We start from the raw sequence: 22,593 nt of genomic DNA, 5'->3' as shown, positions 1-22,593 counted from the left end.
AGAATTGCATGGGTATTTATAAAGCATGTTTGGATAATGGAGTGGTTGGGAGAAAGGGACGCTGCCTGCCTGCCTCAGGTATTGGGGGTTTTAGAGTTTGATGGTTTTCACTTGAATTCTAGCGTCAGAGACACTTGTTTTCACCAAGGTGTCTCCTGATGTCGGTTTGGTTCTGTAGCTCTGTTCCCCATATGTCGTTGCCTTTGTTTTTCAACAACAGTTGCAACGAAAAAAAGAACTTAAAATTATATTATATATATCAGTGGTAGGTTAGAAAGAAGGGACTGAGTACGCTCATTGTATTATACATTTACAACCCTTTACTTTATTTCCATGTGATAATATTTCTGACACTCGTTTTTCTATCATTCTTTTGTCACACTCTACTATTCTTTTATACGTACGATTGAAAAATAAAAGATAAACAATGTCAGAAGTAAATCATATACAGATATGTCGTTATCTCAAATTGTTTAGAAAGTTGCAGTCTAAATGCAAATTCCCTAAAAAGAATACTTGATTAATTTTGAACTTAATTATTATTTTGGGTCAATTTTAACTTACTAATATGAAGAGGCATTGGCCTTTATTGAAGGGGTGATTGGAGCAAATGTTGTGCCTAATGCAAGCACATTGGTTTCGGTCCTTTCGGATTGTGCTCAGTCAGGTTCTCTTGAGCTAGGAAAGGTGGGTTAGGTTTTTTTTTTTTTGAAGAAACAATGCAATTGCAAGTGTAGAAAAACCCATTTACACTTCTAACCCAAAGCTCTTTAAGGGGAATGGGGATTCGAATTATATTTTTTAGATAAGGGGATAATGGTTTTTTTTTAATTAAGAGAAGAGAGATTTGAATCTTATTTTTTAAATAGGGGGATAACACATCAATTAATGAGTCAAATGTTCAGATGCTCTTTAACAATAAGAAGAGTTAATTGCATTATTAGTCCTAACTTTTTCATAATGATCCATTTTTATCCGTAATCTACAAAACTTGATTTTTTTTATTTGTGATTTTTTGAATTTATTCTAAACCCTTCAGTTCATCAATATATCGTTAGAATTTGAATGAAATATATATGAACAAATTTGTCACACATAAAATTTTGATAAATAATCACATGACAAATTTTATATTTCATCCAAATTTTAATGACATATATATTAATAAATAGATACATTTAGAATATATTTAAAAAATCAAATTTTTTTAATTACAAATGAAATAAAATTTTACAAAAAAATCCAGAACTAATGATGAAACTTAATACAACGAAAGGAATACTACAAGAGAAGAAATACCCTAATGGATAAAGATTGGCACTAATCACAATTAAAAATGACAAAACTGCATGTGCAAATCTACAGTTTTCATTTAAGGAACAAAAAGATACAAACAGATCTACAAGAGGAAACATGGACTTGGTTTTAATATTCATCTTGTTAATGCACTTATTCTAAGTGTGGTGTACAGCAAAGGGATGTGATTTCATGGAATGTAGTGATTGGTGGTTATACACATACGAGCCACTATAAAGAAACCTTAGGGCTTTTTCGGCGAATGCTATGATCAAATATACAGCAGGGTCCGAGTTATGTCACTTTCTTAAGCATTCTTCCAGCTTGTGCTAACCTTGATGCCCTTGATCTTGGCAAATGGATTCATGCTTATATAGACAAGAGTTTTCAAAATTCTACCGGTATATATCTTTGGACGAATCTTATTGATAGGGATGTAAATGGGTTGTTCTTATACGGGTATTCATAAGTATTTAACTCAATAATATAAGGTTCGAATATTCTATTATTATCACATCTTATTTTTTGGAGAATAGTGATCAGCACAAGGACCTATGTGGGCATAGCCCTCTAGGCCTAAGTAAGTTTAATTCAAATATGCATGGGCTAGTCATCCATTACATTCACATACATTGTCATTTACAACAATAAATCATCAAGGTCATCCTTTTACAGAACTTCTTAACGTAAAAAGTTATTTTCATTTTGTCTCATATAATATGCACAATATTATGTCAATTGTGGTTCTACATACACCCTGTACCTATATTGTTATAGTTCATCCACTATAGTTTTATCATCAACATGCACCCATATCCTGGACTCAACAAAATGTATGGAAACGTAAACAAGTATATTAACATTATTTACATATCCCAAGTTCAATATTAACAATGTAAAAAATATGCCTTTACTCTACATAGACTGTGAAATGTAACGACACTAGAAAGCTGGAAAGAAGATCTACCACACCTATAAAAAATGAGTTGAGTTATGACTCCCAAGTGGCCTAACCAAGCAAGTTTCTGATCTGAAACAAAATAGAGGAAAATATTGTATGAGTCACAAAGACTCTATGAGCAAATACAAGAAAGGGGACAAACCAAGGGATAAGAGTTTTTATAATAAATCATAATTGCAAAAATAATTATGGTAATTATGTAACCATAAATGCACTTGAAACTCATAAAGCATAAAATATGCTATTGATATCAAAGCTCAACTTACATAACGTTTGCAAGAGATACGGTAAGTAACCTATGAACCTTCAAGTCCAACATCAAACATTCAATTGAGAATGAGCCATTTATTTGATAAAATTACATCAATGCATGCCATGAGCAAATTAAAAAAGAGAATGAGTACTTTCGCCTAACTCTTCCTTGTGATATTCTTACTATTACACTGAGACTCATAAGGAAAAGAGAAGTGGTACGATGCCTAACTTAATCTTGTGGTATTTTTACCTCTACATCGAGACTCATAAGGAGGGGAAAAGTGGTACGATGTCCAACTTAACCATATGGTATTCTTATCCCCACACTGGGACTAAAGCTAACATACAAAAAGGGGAAAAGTGACGCGTTGGCCAAGCTTAACCTTGTGGTATTCTTACCCTCACACCGGGACTAGAACTAATCACAACATAATCAAAATTTCATAAAAAATCATACCAAGATCAAGCATTTATAACATATCATGTCAAACACATGAATCAAGGAAAATTGGAGACTTTCTTAATCCACAAACATAATACTTATGTTCAAGAACATATTAATCATCCACACCATTCTCAATCACATATATATAATTCTCGTACCTACACTAGCTCAAAGGCCAGAGTAATCGAGTAGACTGCAATCATAAAAATGTTTGTCCCTCATTGTTGAAAACTCATACATAATAGTATATTTGCATATATATATATATATATATATAGTTTTGAAAACCAATTTCCAAAACATTTTTGTATCCATAAATACATTTTTTAAAGTTAATATTTGTGGAAAAACATGCTCATCAATAAACCCTCAATCATTCAAATCATACTTTTAATTTTACATACTAAAATAGTTTTGAAAACGGTATATCCATTCACCTCAAAAGTTAATTTCTACCAAGTATGCCAAAATATACTCCAATGAAATTTTCGGAGTTTCAACGTTTCCTAAATTCTCAAATAAATATTTCAGTTAATATTGAGTCTAGGAATCGCATAATAATCGTTCTATGCTAATTCGACCTATTTGGATTCACCTAAACTGATATCTAGACTACATCTACTGCTCATCAAAATACTTATTTGTACAAACCCATAAAATCAATGTTCTTACCTTAGGTGCGCTCTATAGTAAATGAGAAAATCCATCCAAATCCTCTAGTTTACAGACATCAATAATTTTAGAACAATACCATATTTTCATAATAAAAAATCCAAGATTTAAAGATTCAAGAGTGGGAAAAATCTTATTTTTCATTTAAAACTCAAAACTGAACTCAATTCTTTCAAAAATGATGATTTTGAGTAAAATTGAGTTGGAAGAACTTAAGAGTTAGGGTTTTACCTTAAAAATATGGTTGAGAGTTACTAACTCTGAGAAAATATGATATATTTATAAGCTTGGGTGTGAAAATATACTTTTACCCTTTTATTTTTCTAAAATCGATAAAATATATCGATACATTTAGCTTATATATTAATACATTTGGTTTAAAAAAAAAATTGTATCGATACATTATAAACATGTATTGATGCTTGACCATTTGTATCAATACATTATGAGCATGTATCGATACATTTGAAATAGAATACAGATTCTGAAACAATTACCTATAAAACCTGTCCAACTTACTTACATTAAATACCATATAAGTAAATGTCCTCATTTTTACTTCTTTTTTTTTTTACTCTTCATTTACTTAAAATATTTAATGTAAATAAGCAAACAACCCAACCCCTATTTGAATTCAATAAAAATATCAAAAATATTAAAATCCAATAGAATCAAAATCTAAATTTTGGTTTCAAGAATAAAATAAATAAAGTTTGACTAAAATTAAATTTGCGGCTCTCATTTACCATAGCTAATGTACTCCAAAAATTGTGAAAAAACCATTTCAAGTCATCTAAAAATCAAGGAAATCATTACTACTATTTTTTCTTTTCAAAATATTGTTTTATAAAAATCATATATTTTGACTCCTTACAGCCTTAGAAAATTTTCAACTTCAAAAGTGACAAATAAATAAAAGTGTTAATGAATTCTTTTGAAGGTTAAAACTAAGTTTGATATTCAAAATATGTAATCTATATGTTTAGATAAGGATTTCCTAATTTATCCTCTTACTCAATGTGAGATTTCACAATTATATGGGTACTCATAAGTACTCAATTCGATAATATCGAATTTGAGTACATAAGACGCAAACCCTATATTGGTTATGGGGCAAATTAAGGTAAAGCTTTTAAAAGCTAATTTAGGTATCACCTTTAGCATACCCTAAACTTGAACCCGATTATATATAATGTTACAAAATTTTTAAGTATTGTAACATTTGAACTTTTGTCATTCTTAATTTTAACACAATCTTTGTCATCTTAATTAACCTATCATTTTGTAAACTAATAAATATAAAATTAATTTACATTAATTGAATATGTAAAATTTTGTTACTAGTGAGGATTGAACTCATAGGAGGATGGGAATACTCCAAGTCTTTGACAAAAAATTTACCTCGTATAATTGCGTATTTAATGGATTCAAATAATGCTTTCGATTTTGGATAATGTTTTGCAATTTTATGTCGATTTTAATAGGGTTCAGATAGTTTGATAGTTAAACAGTTTTGGGGTCAAGTATCTCATAAATAATAGATACTGTACCTATTTACATCCCTACTTATTGATATGTACCTAAAGTGTGGAAGTATAGAAGCAGCACATCAAGTTTTCACAGCAACTTTGATTTGCATAACAAAATAATTATTATGTAATCATTAAATAATATAAGAATTGAGTACAATAGATAGTTTGATACATAAAAATGAAATTTTAATATTTAAATTTACATATATTAAAAGTTGTCTCTAAATAGACTAATTGGTTGGAACTTGTATAGTCTAATTGCTTGACAAATAGTGACTTAATTTGGGTTGAATTGAAGTTGATAGGAAATTTTGACTTGATTTTAAACTTTTTAGATTTATGTTTTTTAATATTTGAACTTTCACTGTTTTTGGGTTATCTTTGCATCTTTGGGCTTTCATTCACTTCAAGCTAGTTGGACCCCATAGTATTACACTGGCCTTTCTCTAATTATTTCAATATTTGATTGATAAAAATATTCTTAAAATAATAAAAGAATAAGAGATAAAATGATAAAAATATATTTTATTATAATTTAATAAAATTTTTTAGGTTTTCGAAACTCATTATTTTTTGACAATGTTATCATTAAATAATAGTTTAATAATTTATTATAAAAATATTAATATGATTTTTTGTTTTTATTTTTTCTCTATTTTCATTTTTACCTTTTTCTCTTTTAATTTTTTTTCATAATATATTATTAAAATATTAATAATTTATTACTAAAATATTAATAACTGTTTATTAAAATACTAATATGATATTTTATGTTAATTTATTTTTATTTTTCGTCTGCTTTCATTTTTTTATTATTAAAATATTAATTATTTATTTTTCCTTTTTTTCTTTTTCAATTAAATTTAAAAAAACATATTTAATAGAATAATTTATTTTTCCTTTTTTATCTTTCAATTTATTTTTCAAAAATATTAACATATATTAAATTTAATAATTTATTTTTAAATGTTAATAAAAAATTATGAAATATTAATAATTTTTTTCTTTTTTCTCTTTTAATTTATTTTTTAAAATATTAAAAATATATTGAATTTAATAATTTTTTATTAAAATACTATTATGATTTTTAATTGAATGTCTTTTTATTTTTCTCTATTTTCATTTTTCCTTTTCTTTTTTTTTAACTTTTTATTAAAATTTTATTAAAATATTAATTATTTATCATTAAAATATAAATATGGAATTTTATACGTTAACATTAGTAATTTTATATAATAAGTAAGATTATTTTTATCCATAACTATTTGAACTCTTAATGAAGCTTGAAATAGTTAATACGAGGGGAGTCCGTATTAGTTATTTTGTGTTTTTAAAAAATTAACCAATCTTAAAATTAACTATTTCTTGCTTCAAAAAACTAAAAAAGAACCAAACAAGGTAATAGGAGGAACCATAATGGTATGAAACAGACAAGTTCGGCTTCTTGGAATGCAATACTATCTGGACTAGCAATGCATGGGCTGGCAGAGAAGGCCCTTGAGCTTTTCTCACGAATGACGGGTGGAGGTTTCAAACTTGATGATATCACATTTGTTGGTGTGTTATCTGCTTGTAACCATGCTGGTTTCTTACTTTCTTTGATCTTGGACGTCAGTATTTTAGTTCAATGGTCCAAGATTATGCAATTTCACCTGACCTGCAACATTATGGATGCATGGTAAATCTTCTAGGACGAGCTGTGCTGTTTGATGAAGCGGAGGCTTTGATTAATATGGAAATGAAGCCAGATGGTGCAATCTGGGGTTCTTTGCTTGGAACTTGTACAGTTCATAAGCGCGTTGAGTTAGGTGAATCAGTGGCCTAGCGTCTTTTGGGTTGGAGCCTGAAAATCCTGGAGCTTATGTGCTCTTGTCAAATATCTACGCTCGAGCTGGTAGATGGGATGATGTAGTTCGAATAAGAAGCTTGCTAAATAACAAGGGAGTCAAGAAAGTTCCTGGTTTCAGCTCTATCGAGGTGGATAGTTTTGATCATGACTGTCTCGTCAATGACAAAGTGCATCCCTGATGCAAAGAAATTTTCATGACATGTTGAATGAAGTCGACACGCTTCTGGAGAAGGCTGGATTTGTGACTGATACATCAGAGGTGCTACAGGACATGGTTGAGGATTGGAAGGAAGAAGCATTGAGTCATCATAGCGAGAAGTTAGCAATTGCTTTTGGATTGATCAGTACAAAGCCAGGGACAACAATTAGAATTGTAAAGAATCTTCGGGTATGTGGAAATTGCCATTCAGCTACTAAGCTAATATCCAAGATCTTCAACAAAGAAATTATTGCCAGAGACAGAAACCGCTTCCACCATTTCAAAGATGGTTTCTGCTCATGCAAGGACTATTGGTGAAACCTTATCAACTTTTAGATATATTTGGGAAGAATTTAAAGAACACATCAAAATCCAAGTGTATAAATTTTGTCACTGTTACTTGCAGTCCAGATTTACTGGATAGATGGAAGTCAATTTTTTTTAGTGGGGAAAGCTCTGATCCTTGTAAACGAAAAAAACCCTTCTTTATTTATATATAGACGAAGGATTGCATAGCAACTAGGAGCAAATGGCTTCTTACAATACCAATCCCCCAAAATTTTCCTTCTATCTCTTTCCTTAGTCAAGTAAATAGTAATAATTGTTGAGTACAAGCCGAGTATAAATCTAGATCAACTCAAATTCATCCCTCCATGTTAGGGACATGCTTGAAGGAGTTCTTCCGAGCTGTAGCCAAGACAGTCTTGTCTGCAACTATAAAATAGGCAGCTCCAGCCACTGCAATGGAATCGAAACTTTATTAAACAAAAGGAAATTACTACTAAAAGAAGATCTTGATATCTGGCAAGAGGATGATGATGATGAGAACCTGTGGAGATTATGAGAGCTTGTGCGGTGTGATTAAGATTGGCTCTTGCCCAGGGCAGCATCCTTACACTAGCCAGCTGCATAAGCATGTCAAGCCCAAGGGATTGAAATGTTAGATTTAATTGCCCCTAAGAAAAGGACTATTTATATTTACAATAACGAAGCTTTCTTTCATATGCTTACGGTTGGAATGGCAGTGGCAATGCTAGCAACAACGGCTGCCTTAGCTCCAGCAAGTACTCCCTCTATTGGTGCAAAAGACGAAAAAGATTATTAGTTAAGGTATTTTTCATTTAAATAACTAAACCGGACAGTAAAATGGTTAATGAAAAATCACGGAAAATCTAATTGCTTTAGCATTAATTACTTGATTACATTAATCAAACCAAATGTAAAGCTATCATTATCATTAACCCATAATTCTTGACTATGATGTGAAACGAAAGTACTCTCAATTCATAATTTGAAAGAAAGCCCCGGGTCCAAGGATCATGGTCCCCCATCATCAAAGAGGTGCTCTTTCTTTTTTTCCATTGCAGAGTTAAGAAAGAAATAATACTTTATACTTTTTTGTTTGTATGGATGTTATCATCATATGGCAAATCTCAATCAAATTATTAAGATCCTCACTCACTCCTATACTTTTCAAGGAACTCAAGCATGTTATCTCATGATGTTTAAACATAATGAAGTTACCAGATAAGTGCAAGTTGATGAAAAAAGAAAACAAAAATAACAATCCAGGCCGCAACTGAAGCTGTGCCTGAAAGGGAAAAAAAAAAGATAAAGAAGAAAGCTAAAAAGAGAAGGAAACCTACCATGAGAGCAGCGCTTTGCCATGGCCAGCTTTTGGTCAAGTGAAGCCAATGTAGCAGATTGAGCAACATTTTTAGCCATTGCAAAGGAAAAAGATTTCAAACAAAAAAAAAAGGGTAACAATGAAACAAGTTCAAGAAAAGGTAGATAACAAACTATTACTGAGGATGTTTTTGAAGATTTGCCTGAAGAGATTGTGAGAATTGCATGGGTATTTATAGAGCATGTTTGGATAATGGAAAGGTGCCCGCCTCAGGTGTTGGGGGTGTAGAGTTTGATGGTTTTCGCTTGAATTCTAGTGTCAGCGACACTTGTTTTCACTAAGGTGTCTGCCTATGTCGGTTTGGTTCTGTAGCTCTGTTCCCCATATGCCCTTGCCTTTGTTTTTCAAGGACAGATGCGACGAAAAAGAACTGAAATACTATGTTTTATATATTACCAGTAGGTTAGGAAGAAGGAACAAGTACGATCATTGAATTATATATTTACAACCATTTACTTCATTTACTTGTGGATACTACTATTGACATTTTATTTTAATTTTGAAGTTATTATTGCAAAGGGCACCTTGGTAATTAACAGCTAGAGGTTGATCTGAAATTATGATAAAGAAAGAAAACAATGGGCATCGAGATTTGCTGACATTATTCACTTATGTTCCTCGCTTATACACAGAAATCCATTATAATTGCTTTCTAGTTCAACTTTTTGAAAGTCTCTTTTTCTCTTAAATGGAGATTGCAGAAAGCCACTGGTTTAAAGGCAAAGCTTTCACAAAACCATGGGTAACCTTTTTTTAGGTGATTTTGGAATGTGTGATTTCATGCACCTGCATTGCCCATGAGATAGGACCACGTGTCCCGGAAGAAGGGCTGGATTTCATGGGATTGCTGCTCCCTGGTAGGCTGCTGCAGGCAGTCCTAACGTGTAACACTAACATGGTTTTCTTCTTGTAGTTCATGGTTTCTGGTTGAGTGGGTGGCCAGTGCCTGGTGGATTTGACTCTGTTGGATTCATTTGCCTCTGACAATGAGAATAGTTTAGAATTTCAAACTCATGCTTACTTTCTTTTTCATGTAGCTTGAAAAGGAAAAAAAATGAATATTGTTGTTTTCAAATTGGATTGAGTTCCAAATTTTCCAGCACCCTCTTGATGAATTATCGTAAAACTAAATATTTAGACACATTAAGTAAAATTGAGCTTTAATAGTTACAAGCATGAGTTGAGTTTATGTCTGAAAAATATTTAAATTTTTATTCAAAAAGCTCATGATTAAATAAATAAATAACAAAGAGAGACAAAATCACGAATTTCATTTTATTATATAAAGAGAAATTATTCAAAGGAATATAAAAGTTAATTTAATATGGAGACTTTGGTTAACACAATTTCAAGCCTCTTGTTCCGTCCTCATCATTAGGAGGAAAAAACGACTGATAGTCAATAAAGTCTCACTTTATGCTCATTTTTTTCAAACTTCGGACTATTTAGATGCAACGTAGTTCTTGCTTATAACTTTATTCAACAATAGTTGGGTATAGATTTTCTTCGATTTTGACCTCCAAATAAAATGCCAATCCCCAAACCATTTGTGGGATTTCTTAGTTAGCCGGGCTCATTCCATTACCAAATAAGCAAGATATAAATACTAATTGATCTAGCAATCAAAGCAAGTGAAGTTGAGTTGGGTTTGGGTAAAGTTCTTTGTCCAGGACTTGTCCTAAAGATTTTAGCAAAGCCCCATCCATCAAGCCTAATACATTTGATTGAGCCAGACCCAAATTTTCATTGTGGCTTGTGGACTTCTGAGTGTGTGCAGAATCAGTCCATTATTTTATTAATGCCTTTCTAATTATTATGGTATAACTTATCTAACAGGACAAAGCAATGTCTAGCAAATGAAGTTGGCATGGTTATGGCCAAGAAATTAAAAAAAAATGGCATGAAATGAGTTAAATATAGAATTTGAGATCTTCCTATTAAAAAATAAAAATTTAAGCTTTAAAGTAGAACTGTTCCATTTTTCTTGAGTTGAGTTGATCTAATTTTTAATTAAAGAATTTGATTACTAAGTATTATTCTTAGCAATCAAGTTTAAGGGAACTTTTTGGCAATCCTGTCTTGCATGTTACCCTGAGGAAAAAGGGCAAGCAAGAGTTTTATTTTGTAAAGCAAAGTAATTGTAAAGGAAGGAGATACTCTGTTTAGGAAGATTCGTTTACGTGAAGGTCCCCATAATTTTTGCCAACCTGTTGGCTGATGAGCATTCCCTCTCTGTATGAATATCTGTCATTTTCCATTTTGGCGAAACCTGGCCATGAATCTGTGAGAATTTTTGGAATAATAGACTAGAGATAACGCTGTCACTTTCTCCATGCATCAACACACCCGAAGTGGGGTGGAAGAAGAAGCTCGCGTGCTTCTGCAGGCTGACGCCTGACCGGTCCCCCAGTCCCAAAATTCCATCAAATGGGTCAGGCAATTTGGCTATATATCTGTTGAAAGTTGAAAGCTGCCCACCCTTCCCCCTTGTACCTATTCCACCTTTTCCTTTATACTAATTAAGCTGTTGACTGAACATCCTCTCCAAAAGTTCTGACCCATATCATCAAATTTCATTTCACTAAACTTTGACCTATCCTTAATCAAATCATCCCCCATTCAGATGGTCCGGGAAATAAGTTCCCAACTTCCCATCCTTCTAGCATCTAACAATACTCCAAACAAGGCTCTGGAAGACTTGAATTCATTCTAAGATTGGCTGATAAACGAAATGTACAAAAGGAATGTAGAATCTAATGAACTTTAAATATAAATCAATGGTATAAGATAAAAAAAAAAAAAGAAAGAAGAGAAAGTGATGAAGTTTGGACTGCGTCTAATTTTATATAAAAGATAGTCAAAAAACCACTCTTCTGAATAGCTGAAGTTTGATTAGAATATAAATGAGTTATGGTCTAATTCTTTATATTTCTTGATTATGATGTTATTATTCAACCACATTCTAATAATCATGTAAGTGGTCCACACATGGTATAATCTATTCTTTCTTTTTCCATATGTTATCATCTCTGTTTTATACCCCTCAAGAAATTTTATAATCCTTTTGTTTATACTTCCGAAACTCACTCTGCCACAACCTACTAAACAATAACTTTAAGTGGATAAACGAATGGAAGGTGAGATTCATTCCTCTAAGGGATTTTTAGTTTAACTTTATTCTTGCTTTTGTTTAGGGAGAGAAAAGAGAGGGGAGCAGGAAAACATGATTGATTATTTGTTCTTTTTTCCCCTCTTTGATCGGTGAAAGGACATGTGAATGCGTGACGATGAAAGTGCTCAAATGTGAAAAAAGCGGAGGAATTGATCCGTAAAGTTTACAAAGGAGAGCTTCGTTTTGATAATTTTTATTATATTTACCATCATTGACAAGAGTCATTATTGTCTCCACATGAAGTTCATAGACTTACTCATGGGAATCATATTGGAACAATTATGGGCTCCCTTCCTTTTACACGTAAGCCCAAATATTAATTGAGATGTTAAAAAAAAGAATACATAAAAGTAAACTAATATGTTAATTGAAAGCATAGAAAACTAGGCTTACAATAATTGTCTACAATCTCTCCCATTAGCAGGAAAAACAAAAGGAAAACAACTCTTTCTTTGACGTCGTGCATAATTCTTTTGTTTTGCCTATTATTATTTACATTTTACAGTTAGAAGTAGTCAAAATGATGAGGGATTTGATATGGGGCGTCTCTTTCCTCTTTGCTTAGCTTTGCTAAGTGAGCTCTACTACTCCTAATCTTGTAAAGATCACTAGGGACTTCCGGTGGCCTGACTGATCTAATCAAAGCCCAATTCACTCCCTTGAAGAATTCATGCCTCTTAATTTCGACAGAACCCTTCAAACTTCCAAATCTCTTCTTGGGATTCTTCACTAGGAGCTTGCTGATGAGATCTTGAACTTTCACCATCTCTTCAAACTCTTTGCCGCTATTAACACTGAATCTTGGGAAGGTTAAGGGCTGTTTAAGGATGTTAATCAAGGTTTTCTCATTGTTTTCACCTTTGAAGGGCGTTCTTCCATACAACATTTCATACAGAAACACCCCTAAGGTCCACCAATCCACAGCACTTCCATGCCCTTGCCCAGAGATTACTTCTGGGGCTAAGTACTCGTGGGTTCCAACAAAGGACCTGGATTTAGCATTGATTGGTTCAGCCACCAATTCCGGATCAACTTCTTGGCAATCAGCTTGTTCTCTGATTGTTGTGACTGTAGCAGTTTTCTTTTTCTTGTTGGAAGATGAGAAACAAGAGAGCACTGGTTGCATGGGTGTAGTACATGAAGGAGTCAAGCAGTACTTGTCGTACTTTTCAGTGTCTTCTAAGTTGGGTTTAGGCCTTAGCAGCTTTGGAACAACGTCACATTTGAAGGAAAGATCAAAATCTGAAAGCATAATATGCCCATCTTCTCTAACCAAGACATTCTCTGGCTTCAAGTCCCTGTAAACAATGCCCATCATGTGCAGGTATTCCAGTGCTAAAAGTGTCTCAGCAGCGTAAAACCTGCATTAATGTTTACCTTATTAAGTCAGTGAACCATTAACAATCATCTAAGATAGATAAACCTAAACCAAGCATCTAATAATAATCAGATAAAAGCTATAATTAAGTAACTTACTTAGCAGATGAAATGCTGAAGCGCTTTCCGGGTTGGCGTTGCCTGGCAGCATACAAGTCTCCACCAGGACAAAACTCCATAACCAAGCAAGAGTAATGAGAAGCCTCAAACTCTGCATACAAAGTTGGCAAGAATGGATGATCAAGCATACCCAGAATCTCTTTTTCCATGTCAGCTCTCTGCAACTTCTTCCTTATAGCAAGCGCTTCTCTGTCCACCACTTTCATGGCATAAAAACACTGAGGCAACCCAACCACAGGGTTCCTTATCTGGCAAAGATAAACATTCCCTATGTCACCGCTTCCTAGCCTTCGCAGGAGCCGAAAATGGTCAAGCCCAACTCGACCTTTGGCTCTCCTGAGGCGCTTCATGGCCTCCCATGCGGCCTGGTTGGCCTTGTGCGGCTTGTGAGAGCTGTAGAGAGAAGTTTCAACAGAACAAAGAGAAACCGAGCTCCGGCGGCTGCCAAAGCTTAGGTTGCTCATCCAGCTCCGGCTCGAGTCGGGCACGGTAATCGATGAGGAGCTGCTGTCGTAGTCGGATTCATCTCTGGTTATGGCCGCTGCCATTGTAGTTGTTGGAGCATGTAATAGTCGTAGTAATGAGAAGTTTATAATGTTTGTGAAGGGTTTTCTCAGGCTTTTTATACAAACTTTGTGAGTTTTAGCACATGAAATTTGTAATGCGTGATCGAAGAAAGTTACAAAGCGTTGCTTTCTCCCTCTAATAGGGCTTGGGTCTTTGATTAATATAAAGTGCCTATATTTTTATGTGGTCATCTAAATGACACTACTTTTACCAATTATCACAATATTGCCATTTTCACCTTTTTTTAACATAAAATAACCTAATATTTCTCTCTTTATTCACTTATGACATCACTCCTTCGCATAAAAGCAGAAGAACTATACGTTTGAATAAAATTAAAGAAAAAAAAAGAAGTCATTTGTGTAAAACCAGTCGGAGAAATTAACCTTAATTAGTTAATTTAAACAAAGTACTCCAATAACGTTCAAAACTTAAGTTAATCACAATATTTGCGTATGAATTCTTTATACATATAAAAATTAGAAGATTTTGAATTACTTGATTGTAGGGGTAAAAGTGTATCGAAATTAAAGTTTTAACATTGAACAGAAAGTGTTGGACAAGTGTCATTCATGATGTACAAATGAACTAATATGTTGAATTTCTTTATCTTTAGGAACTTTGCCAAGTTTACGAAACACAGTAAATAAAGGAGCTTTTAATTTTCACGTTGAGCATGCTAACTCAGCTGACACAACCACTAGTCTTTGTTCTCTCCAAGTGACTTCCAGTTATGAAATAAATTCATACACAAAGCTAATAAAATTAAATATAAAAACAATGGGTTTCCTAATCTTTATTTTATTAATCTTATATTATCCAGCAAGACTTATTAGATCATCATCTTATACATTTTTGCAGGTTGAATTTTGCATTATATTGTACTTAATAATTAGTACATAATTTCTTATTTTTTAAATAAATAAAAAAAACACAAATTTAGACTTCAATCGTAACAGTGATATATGCTGCATGGCGTGCTTATAGTTTTCACAAAGAAAATTATGACCTTTTCTTTCCTTTTTTTTTTTTTTTTTTTGTGGTTTGGTGAAGGAGAGTCGGTCAAAAGCCTTTCTTCTTTTCTGCTAAAAAGCTCATGCACCGGTTTTCAAGATACGTTTCCCGAGCAACCAAAGCTCTTTATACTCAATTAAACTAATCAAGTTTCCTTAAGACCCCAAAACACCAAAACGACAGGCTTATCAAATCAAAACGATCTCATTCGAAGGGTCAAACTTGAAATGTATCTCTCACTTATGCTTTTTGAATGGTAGTTACTTGTTAACCTCTTAACCATGAAAAATAATAATAACAAATAATATAATAATAAAGTGACGGAGCTTTTGGTAATCTAAAGACAGATGTTACGTGAAAGCTGTAGAAAGTTGGAAGAGTGCACGAAGCACCCGTGCCCAAATTCATTTTCGCCTCACTTTATTTATTCTATCTTTTTCTTTTTCCATTTTTTTATTTTTACTTATTTTGTGGAGATATGGTGAGGTGCAATGAATTTAATGTCTACTAATGATAAGGGATTAATCTCAACCTGAAAAATATAAGAATAATCTGATTATCTCGGATTTTATTACAACAAAAAAAAAGTTCATTTATATCTTCTTATGATATTCTTGTCATGCATGTGAACCCAATATATAAGAGGGGACCTGTATGTTGGGGTCCATGCCTATGACTTTACACGTGCCGGTTTCTATTGATTTTGAAATAATATTGATAGGAACAACTCATATTTGAAATAGATTTAATTAATTCCGTATTTTTTTAATATTAATTTGACCAATTTTGGTTTCTTGGAACATGGTTTGTATTCGAGGTGTATATATGATAATTATAGGAACAAGCATCATCTTTGGACGGTATTGAGGGTCTTACTTTTTGGCATTGACTTAATTTTTTTTTTCTTATAGCTTTGACTTTATTTTAATTAGTTTAATTTAAACACGAAATGTTCATTATTGAAGAACTATGTAGAAGTCCATGTATTTTTGTTTTTTTAATAAGGAAAATAGTGCCCCAATCAGAGTTCAATAATAGATGTATTTTATGCATGTAAATTTTTATAAATAAAAAATAATTATTGCTAAATAATTTTGAGTGTCGAACAAAATGAATTTAATAATATTTTTAAAGGACATTTTAATGGTTAAAATTTAATATTTTAATTTAAAAATTTTATCAAGCTCGAATCTTAAAACAAATACGATCAAAAAAGATGATTTTCGGAAGTCAAAATCGCATAAAAGAATATAATGATACTTTGAACTTTTTCCTACACTTTAATGAGTGAAGATTTTTCTCAAGTTGTGTTCCATAACATTCTATATATGTGAAAGAATATACTTACTAAGTTGTTGATTGATTGAAAATGATATCTCCAGAAATTCATGGAGTTTGAAGGCATATCTTTCATTGTTTGGCAAGATTAGAAAATGGAGCATGTGCAGGCCATATTGGCATCTGCAGAGTTATTAGATGCTGTCTAGGGAAAGTGCTGAGTTTCATCTCAAAGGAAATTCATGCAAAGATATTATGGAGCTCGTTTTAAAGTTAATAATGGTAGGAAAAAACTTCCAATCTTTACCTTTTAAGAGGACTAATTGAAATTTGAAACTAATTTGCCTGAATATCTTAAGAATATAAATATACATAATATTATATATTATATATAATATAGATTTATCGAGGCAATTTCACCAGCTCTGCCTCATAAAATCTGACACTATAGATTGCCGACATGGGGTACATTTTTAGTACCCTTTTCTATCTTTCTTTCTTTTGTTTCAGAATCTTTCTTTTCTTATGATCATTTCTTAGTATATTGATCTGTCTATATATATAGTACTTTATTTTATTTGGATCCCCTACCCCTCACTCCTCAGACAGAAAAAAAATTGATACAGTACTTGACAGAAAAAGAGAGATAAGAGTTTTGTGTATGTCCTGTAACCCACTTTTAAGCTCTACATCAGACAATATAACTCATCCAATCACATTGGTTTGGGACTGGTTGTCACATCCCCATTCCATTATCATCATCTTGCTGGCTTGCAGCTTGCCACAGCTTTTTATTATCATTAATCAAATCTTGCATATTACAACTATTCGAAGGTAAATTTGAACATCAAACATGCAAAGTAAAGAAACAAAAGAACAAGGGAATATAATTCCTTTATTCATTAAAAAGAATGAGATGCAATTTTGATTGAATTGGGGTACTACTGGGAAAGATCATAACCAAATCTTGATCCCCATTTAGGGAGATTTAGACAATTGAAAAGTTTTTCTTTATATCTTTTGAATTAGGAAAAAAGGAAGAATACTGAAACTGGTGCAATCTTCTTTTTTCCCCTCTCCTTCCTTTCACTGCTTCCACTTTTCTTTGCAAAATCTTATCATTTGACTTTTGGTTGCAATTTCAGGTAGCAGACCCAGCAAAAATTGCAGCACTGCAGAGCGGCAAATGTATAGGAAGACTCAAAGCTCCATCACTTGCCCCATCCATTCTTCTCCCCACCCTACCACCCCCCATCCCACCCGCCTTTTCTGTTTTAGATTTTTCTTTAGCTAAAAACAAAGCATCACATTAAAGCATGTCAAAATTCTAGATTTTTAAAAAGTCTCAAAAGTTTTTGGCATTGCCTTGAATTTTGGCATATGCTTACAACATTTACTGTTTCTAATGCTTAATGCCAATTCATTTGTCATGATGAATACAGCTTAATTACGGATTCACGGTCATTAATTCTAGCAAGTGATGGTTGGAGAAAATGAAGCAATGATTTTGGTAAATCCTTGAGGGCTCTCATTTTCTTCAATGGCTCTTTTTGCCATGATGGGTTTCCTTTTGATTTTTTTTGATCAGTAACAATAATGAGTTGAAAGAAATTGGCCCTCTTCTTCAATTATTTTCCTCCAACCCCAATGATGAATGATCAAAATCTTAAAGTGATATGAGAACATGATGACCATGTTCTACCAAGTTTGCTTGTAATTCTGATAAAACTTTATGAGAAAAAGATCATAATAGTCTCAAATTGTATTCAATGCTGAATTTATGCCTACAAAGTCTTCAGTTGCAACTGTATATCAGAATATAGAGCTTACCATAAAGATGCAACTATATTCATACTCATATTCGTGATCATAAACACATTCTTTTCGACATGTGAATATACAGATAACTATATTTATTACTTCGCCTGTCTACCGCCAAATTCACCTAAAATGGAGCTACGATCCGACCAAGAAACTGGTATCATTCGATTAAATTGCAAGTCCAGGCAGGTAAAATATGAGTTAGGTATACCAAGTTTTTTGGGTAACAATCAAACGGAGAACGTGACTGAAAAGGACAAAATGGGAATGCGAAAAACACCAAATCAACATTCAGACTGCAGACTTTCCACCCCCCCCTCTTCGATAATGTGTAAAGTAAACTGAGCAAAAGATGGCCAGCCTGACAACTCCACAACACAATGTGTAAATGCAATGGTTATTTAAGAAACATTCACAGCATCTATTTCAGTGATAGCAGACCAAATTCAAAACAGATATGGATGCATACACTGAGGTATTGCTCCTGATCTTTCTTCTCTTATTAAAATGGGGATTAATTTTTCTTGAGACATATCATCATGGGGAGCTCCCACTCCTGGGGTCCAAGACATTTGTTTCGTTTTTATGCTGTGTTGGTTTGAAAGTGTTTCTTTTTTCCTCTTTGACATAGTTTTGAATGCTTTTAATTTGCAAGGATGCCATATTTAAATTGGTCCACCACCTTAAAGATCATAACTTTTAATGTTAAAACCATTCATCATTCATCCAAGCTTACGATTAGGACCTGATAAGCTCAAGACTCAGCTAAATTATATGTAAGACCATATCAATTTTCTTTAAGATGAATTATTTATAACAATTCAAATAGTATAAAATCATAACAAGAAGTCAAACACTGAACTATAGTATTAAAAATATTTAAAAAGAGAGAGAGAAGGCAAAGACTGAGGGAGGTGGGAAATTTCAAGAGAAATGTTAGCATACCATCTAACTGCAATTGAAATAATTTCTTTCTAATGATGCACGCTTTGAAACAAGTTATTCATTGAGCTTGGTCAAGGCTCTAGGTTTTTTTCTTTCTTTTCTTTAATACGGAGTCTGAGCTCCAAGTCTCCAGCAAACTTCAGCCAACAGATTGTCTAGTTGGTTGGAGACATAAGAAAATGAAGGAAAAAGATTGCTCATCACCATGAAAAACCATAAGGAAGCAGTCGTTGAAATTTGAGAAGAAACATTATTTTTATGAGGCTTTCTACATCATAAAGTTTGATCTCAGACTATATGTTTTAGCAAATTATGCTTTTCTCCCATCCATGAGGCAATTTAATTAAAGTTCTTTGAAAGGGAATTCATTGTAGCTAAAAGCATAATTTAACTATAATTTTTTTTCCTTCAAAGTAGAAGTTTCAAGTTTAAATGCATCCTCCTAGCTAGGAACGGTTCATAGGCGAATTGCCATTTTAAAATATATGAATTCTGCAAATCTGATCTGGTTTTAGAACTAGTCATGATTATCCTTTGGTTCTTTTCAGATGGACTGATTGTCAGTTGCTGATGCACTGAACTCTTTAGCCCCATCCTAGAAGGGTGTGAAATGATATGGAGATTATTCAAAAGGCCCAGAGAGCTCTGGGCTTGCCAATTTCTGAGAACTGTTTACTTGTACTAGTTTTGAAAACTATGAAAGCATCAGAATTGTAATTTACTCATATAGGTTAACAGAGGGCATTATTTGGAATTCAGGATTTGTTCCTTGAGTTACTAAGTTTAATAGTATTATATCGAAACGTATTCAAGGTCAAGAAGTTACAAAAGACTTGGTGCCAAAATTCAGACAGGATTTGCAGAGATGTAGAAACTAAACTCATGCAAGCAATGCTAGTTTTATCCAATTCAATGGCTTGAAAGAAAAAGTGTTGTATTAAACTATACGTCAGTGCTACCCAAGGTGTAGCAGTCACTGCTGCTATCTAGCTTCCATTGCTGTGAATATTACAAAATTTAGAGAAGGATTGTGGCATCTAAGTAAATCAGAATCTATAACACTCAAATGCCTAAAAGCAGGCTCTTTTGGAATTGGTAGAGTTGTTCCTTGAGTGCTAAGCATAGAAAAAACATCCGACATGTTTGGCCTATTTTCTGGATTTTCTTGGACACACAGGAGACCCACCTGAGTGCATAGCAGAAGCTCATTCGTTGAACATGGATTAGCCAAAGTTGGATCCAACAACTCTTCACATCTCTGAGTTTTCCGGAGGTCCCAGGCCTTGACAAAGCTCCCATTGTAAGTTTTATGTCAATGTAGAAATATGCAACAATGAAACAAAGACAAGGTTTGGTGACTTACATATCCAAGCAAGTTCAGATAGAAATCTGATCCATAAGAGGTTAAGTTCTTCCTGCCACTCATAATTTCTAGCAAAATGACTCCAAAGCTGAATACATCATATTTTGTAGATAAAGGGACGTATACTGCATATTCCGGAGACATAAAACCACTGGAAAAGACATGTTAGAAAAATGAAAATTGAAGTCAGTTTCTCTAGAGAATACCTTTAAATGTGCATAGTAAAAAACAACTACGTCGATAGAATGTAGGAATCAAACATGTCATGTTTACAGAGTAGGAAATTACTATGATCTAACAACCCTTTTTGTTTTTCCTCGAGATTCATTGTCCCAAGCCAAAATCTGATATTTTGCGGTTCGTACAATCATCCAACAGTATATTGCTAGTTTTTGAATTCCGATGAACAACTTCTAATCTAGAATACTAATGAAGATAAAGCAACCCCTTGCACAACCCCTTCAATGATGAGTCCAATTTCATAATGTTCCTTTTGTGGGATCTGCACGATCAGATGAAATAAGTCAGGAAACTAGTACGAGGTGCAAGGAGGCATAGATGGGTATACAAACCCAAAATGATCAAAATCCAGGCTTTTGTTCACCATATACTCAGACTAAAATCTATTCTTCTTGCTGAATGCAACAATTCAGAAGCTTAACAAAATTTCTTTGCTGGAAATGTGAAATCAATTGCACCTCGTTTTTTAACTCTTCTAGTCCTTCTCCAGAGCTTTGAGAAAGCCTTTGACAGCAACATCAGTTCTTAGTAACTTGGTCTGCAAGAAACAGCAGATAGCAGTTAAAAGTTCTCAAAACATGTGAATTATACTCCATTGTTAAACTAGAGATTTACTGATAGTTCTATGGTTGATATTTTATTTCCGATGATTGGTACTTGAATGTTTTATCCTTACTCACTATTCTGTATTGGTATACAAGTAATTTGATGATAACTATACCTTTTATCAATTCAGTATTGATAAGTAGAAATACTTTATAAACAGACCCAAATCCACCCTTTCCAAGCTTATTCACGAAAGAGAAGTAGTCAGTGACAGTTGAAATGCAAGAAAAACTGAGCAGAGGCAATTCCTGATCCTTTGTCCTACTAAGCTTAATTACATCCCCATTGTCAGCATCCTCAGTTGCCGCTGCATTAGTGTTTAACTGCATCTCTAACACTCCCACTCTACTTGTTGTGCTGCCTTGGCTCCCAAGCATACCTATTGATAAAAACAAGCTAATTAACTTTAAAAAGGATTACTCAAGATTAGAAAAACTTGTTTATCTACTATTACGGGAACTTGTAAAAGGAAAGGCACCTCTGTTTCTTTGTCATACATAAGTAACATAACCGAAGGAAATTGAAATGAACACCATCAAAGATAACACTTTAACTATACCTGCCCCCCCATAGCTTCCACTTCCTGGGATTATCTGGGGAAAAAAGGGGTGAGGGGTTGAACTGTCAAGGCATCAACTGTTCCAAGTCATTTATTGGTCTATTTGGTTCAAGGATTATTCTCTTTATTTAAGCGCAGTCATCTAATGATTAACATATGTTCAATCACATTCTACATAAGCAATGCAAGGCATACCTGATCTTTCAGCAGCATCACCGTGAATATAAATAGTGCAGTTCCCTTTCCCCACGTTGTTCAGAAGGCCGCCTTTTTCTCCATAGTATAATTCACATCTGGTTCCATTATTGTTCAAAGAAGCATATGCATTACAAGAATAATTGCTCTTGCAAATTATTTCAGTCACTAGAAACCGTAGGATCTACTACTGTTGAACCTGGCAATAATCTTCTGAATTCAGAGAACGTATCTCCATCCCAGCAAATAAAGTTCATTGGTATCTAATACTTGCTCTTATTTGGTATCAATTTTACTCCCTCATCCAACATAATGTACTCCTCTATGTCCCCCGTTGAGACCAACACAAACCATGAAGATGATTTATCTCCTTTGTTGCTAAAAGTTGAACAAACTTCATTCGTATTGGATACAAAGCTGAAATTGTAGCTTTCAGGTGA

The 22,593-nt window shown here is 33.1% G+C and overlaps 2 protein-coding genes and 1 pseudogene across 2 annotated transcripts; 1 reads left to right on the top strand and 2 right to left on the bottom strand.

The window, feature by feature from the left end:
* The first annotated feature begins 567 nt into the window (after positions 1 to 567).
* LOC108663214 (pentatricopeptide repeat-containing protein At1g08070, chloroplastic-like) lies at positions 568 to 7,567 on the top strand (annotated as a pseudogene).
* A 105-nt stretch (positions 7,568 to 7,672) lies between these two features.
* Positions 7,673 to 9,035, bottom strand: LOC18588716 (early nodulin-93-like). Its single transcript, XM_007013303.3, has 4 exons — positions 8,856 to 9,035; positions 8,221 to 8,282; positions 8,039 to 8,114; positions 7,673 to 7,947 (listed from the first exon to the last, which is right to left on the bottom strand). Exons 1-4 carry the CDS (start codon positions 8,932 to 8,934, stop codon positions 7,853 to 7,855), a joined length of 312 nt encoding a protein of 103 aa, XP_007013365.3. The 5' UTR covers positions 8,935 to 9,035; the 3' UTR covers positions 7,673 to 7,852.
* A 3,288-nt stretch (positions 9,036 to 12,323) lies between these two features.
* Positions 12,324 to 14,248, bottom strand: PID2 (AGC (cAMP-dependent, cGMP-dependent and protein kinase C) kinase family protein). The gene is made up of 2 exons (XM_007013302.3): positions 13,545 to 14,248; positions 12,324 to 13,429 (listed from the first exon to the last, which is right to left on the bottom strand). The coding sequence occupies exons 1-2, from the start codon at positions 14,111 to 14,113 to the stop codon at positions 12,574 to 12,576; spliced, it is 1,425 nt and encodes a 474-aa protein (XP_007013364.3). The 5' UTR covers positions 14,114 to 14,248; the 3' UTR covers positions 12,324 to 12,573.
* Positions 14,249 to 22,593: the final 8,345 nt, after the last annotated feature.

The sequence above is a fragment of the Theobroma cacao genome, chromosome 9 (genome assembly GCF_053813885.1).
Source record: "Theobroma cacao isolate CCN51 chromosome 9, ASM5381388v1, whole genome shotgun sequence".
Lineage (NCBI taxonomy): Eukaryota > Viridiplantae > Streptophyta > Magnoliopsida > Malvales > Malvaceae > Theobroma > Theobroma cacao.
This window is presented reverse-complemented; position numbering and strand designations above follow the sequence as displayed.